Consider the following 2919-nt stretch of genomic DNA (forward strand, 5'->3'; position numbering starts at 1 on the left):
TTTAAAGAAGTGACACTTCTTCATGTTGAGAGTAAGGGAAGCCTGGTTGAGTCTGTGTATAATGGTGTTCAGGTGTTGTACATGTTCTTTTAATGTCCGTGAATAAATGATAATGTCTTCAATATATACAAAGCAAATCTTTCCCCTCAATTCCGCTAGGATCTTCTCCATCAGCCTCTGGAATGTGGCTGCGGCATTCCTGAGACCATACGGCATAGATCGGAATTGGTAGAGCCCCTGGGTAGTGATAAAGGCAGTTTTACTCTTACTAGCCTCCTCCATTTCCACTTGCCAATATCCTGACCGCAAGTCCAATGTACTGAACCAGGAGGCGCCTTCCATGGATTCCAGTATGTCATGGATGAGTGGCATTGGATAAGCGTCAGGTAAGGTTTTACTATTAAGCTTCCTATAGTCTACGCAGAACCTGTAAGTCCCATCTGCTTTGGGGACCAGGACTACGGGTGAAGCCCATGGAGAGAAAGAGGGTTCGATGATGTTGTCACTTAGCATTTGTTCGACTTGCTCGTCTATTATTTTTTTCTTGAATGGAGAAACTCTGTAAGCCCTAGACTTCACAGGCATTTCATCACATAAGAGGATTATGTGTTGTTCTACAGATGTTTTCCCGAGTAGCTTGGAAGTGGTATGAGGCCAGGTCACGATCAGCCTCCGCAACTCCTCCTGGTTGTCGGAGTCCCAGTTGGGAGTAACTTCAGTGACCGGCGCAGTGAGAGATGGCTGCCATGTTGGAGGTAAGGCGTAATAAAGACTCACTGTAGCAGAAGTGTGTCCTCTTTCCCCTACCGGAATTGTAGCCACTCCAGGATTTATGGTAGCCGTTATAAAAGAGTGATACATATAACCTTTGCCCACTTTCAGCCCATATCTACCTTGGCCTACATCCACGATAGCTTCAGTGGCTCTGAGGAAATCCAAGCCTGCGATCAAGGGAAACGCCAGGTGAGCATCCTTCATGATATATGTATCCACCCCACATACTTTCTCATGCCAGTTGTAACAGATGGTTTTCTTATTGAAAGCTTGATGTACCTTCCCGTCTGCCATAATGAACCGTTGCAGGGGAACTGGATGGTCAGCATTCATTTCACCCCCTAACTGTCTCCACAGATTTTCTTGCATCAGGGTGTACGTGCTCCCTGTATCCAGTACAGCCTTCACCTCTTGGCCCCGTATCGTCACCGGCACTACCAATAGGGAACTTATAGGATGCGGTTGTGCGATCGATAAGCCAGCCAGATTTTTAGAGGTATTACGATCGTTGGGCCTCTTTTGGGTCTTTTCTCTCCCATTCTGACTGTCCACCTTCTGCCAGTAATCCTTAGCTCCCATGCAGTCTTTCTCCACCATAGAACCCACTTTCACCAGCTGTTCCACAGTTTTCACCGTCCCTCTCAAACAGCCCGCGACCCTGGGGTTGATGTTGTTAAGGATGCGGCTCACCATCTCCTCCTCCGTCATGTCGGCCTTCCATTTAAGACAGAGGGCTCGGTAATCATAGGCAAAATCTCTTAGGCGTTTACGTGGCTGCTGAACCAGAGACCGTAGCTTATCTTCCACCTCTGCGAGGTAATCATCTGGTAGAAACGCATCCATAAACGCCTGTTTGAAAGATTGCCAATCTGTTACCTTGTTCCTCTCTGCCTTCCACCAGCTCAGAGCAGGTCCTTTCAGAACCGTGCTCAGGGTGCCGACCAGTTCCACACTGGGAAGGGGCCTGATGTCGAGATAGTTCTCGCACTGTTCGATGAAGTTGAGCACATCCGCAGTCTCACAAGACTCGCCAAACGACGGAAACTCCAGCCGAATCGGGGGCCGCCCGCAGAAGGACGAGATACTGGGAACAACTGGAGGAGTAGGCACATTAGGTACAGGTAGAGGATTACATACAGGAGATATGTCATAAGTAGCATTGGCTGTCTGGGAAGTGGGACATTTAACTCTAGCTGCAGACAAAGCAGTTCTATCATCATGAACAGAGGATATGGAAGTAACTGGAGTGTAGGGCTGTAATCTAGATACAGAAGGGGTACTGGTGAATCACATTTTTTTCATTTGACTCTCCAATCTTGCATCTCTCCTCAGGAAACAATCAGCGACAGCTCTCTCCAATTTTTCCAGTGATCTGCGGAAATAATCTTCCAAATCTGCCAAGCCAGTGTCCACTGCCTCACGGAAACTAGTTTCCCTATTAAGTGAACTTTCTACTGACTGTTTAAAGTCATGTTCATTTGTCTGTACTTTTGCACTAAGAGCCAATAAATCCACTTTGAGTTTATCAACCTCAGTTTGCATTGTTTGAACAACATTTCCATTCACCACACCATTTTCATCATCATCATCATCATCAGAAATATACAACGAACTGAGCATAGATGTTATTTCTCCGGTAGGATTACGTCTAGTTACGAATGGACCTGCAGTGAAATCTGCATCTGGTGTCACATTCGAACCCCTTCTTGAGTCTGGTACATAACCAAAGTTAACTGTATTTACGGTATGAGTATGGGTGTCTTCATCATTTACATTCTGAATAATTCTCTCATCATTCACATTTGTATCTCCCTCCATAATTATGGACATACAAGACAACAATACACACAAAGAAACAGTACGTCCCCGTACGGGCCACCAATATGTAACACTCACACTATACAATACAGCTGAGTATACAAAATAATTAGGACCGCCTGTTTCCGTTGTCTGTTCAGTATACCAATTACGTATCAGCAAGAGACAACAAATAACACCAAGAGATATGTTTAGCCAACAACCTCCTTGTATTTACAACTTCACAGAATATAAACAACCCATACCATAATACCATATACAACACCAATATATACAACCAGTTGTAACTGTGTGTGTGTGTGTGTGTGTGTGTGTGTGTGTGTGTGT

The 2919-nt window shown here is 45.3% G+C and overlaps 1 protein-coding gene across 1 annotated transcript; it reads left to right on the top strand.

The window, feature by feature from the left end:
- Nucleotides 1-507: 507 nt before the first annotated feature.
- LOC307144998 (uncharacterized protein) lies at nt 508-2649 on the top strand. The gene is made up of 6 exons (XM_079847790.1): nt 508-755; nt 883-963; nt 1132-1270; nt 1374-1590; nt 1676-1889; nt 2107-2649. Exons 1-4 carry the CDS (start codon nt 649-651, stop codon nt 1440-1442), a joined length of 396 nt encoding a protein of 131 aa, XP_079703916.1. The 5' UTR covers nt 508-648; the 3' UTR covers nt 1443-1590; nt 1676-1889; nt 2107-2649.
- Nucleotides 2650-2919: the final 270 nt, after the last annotated feature.

The sequence above is a fragment of the Squalius cephalus genome (assembly GCF_949319135.1).
Source record: "Squalius cephalus genome assembly, chromosome: 17".
In the NCBI taxonomy this organism is placed as follows: domain Eukaryota; kingdom Metazoa; phylum Chordata; class Actinopteri; order Cypriniformes; family Leuciscidae; genus Squalius; species Squalius cephalus.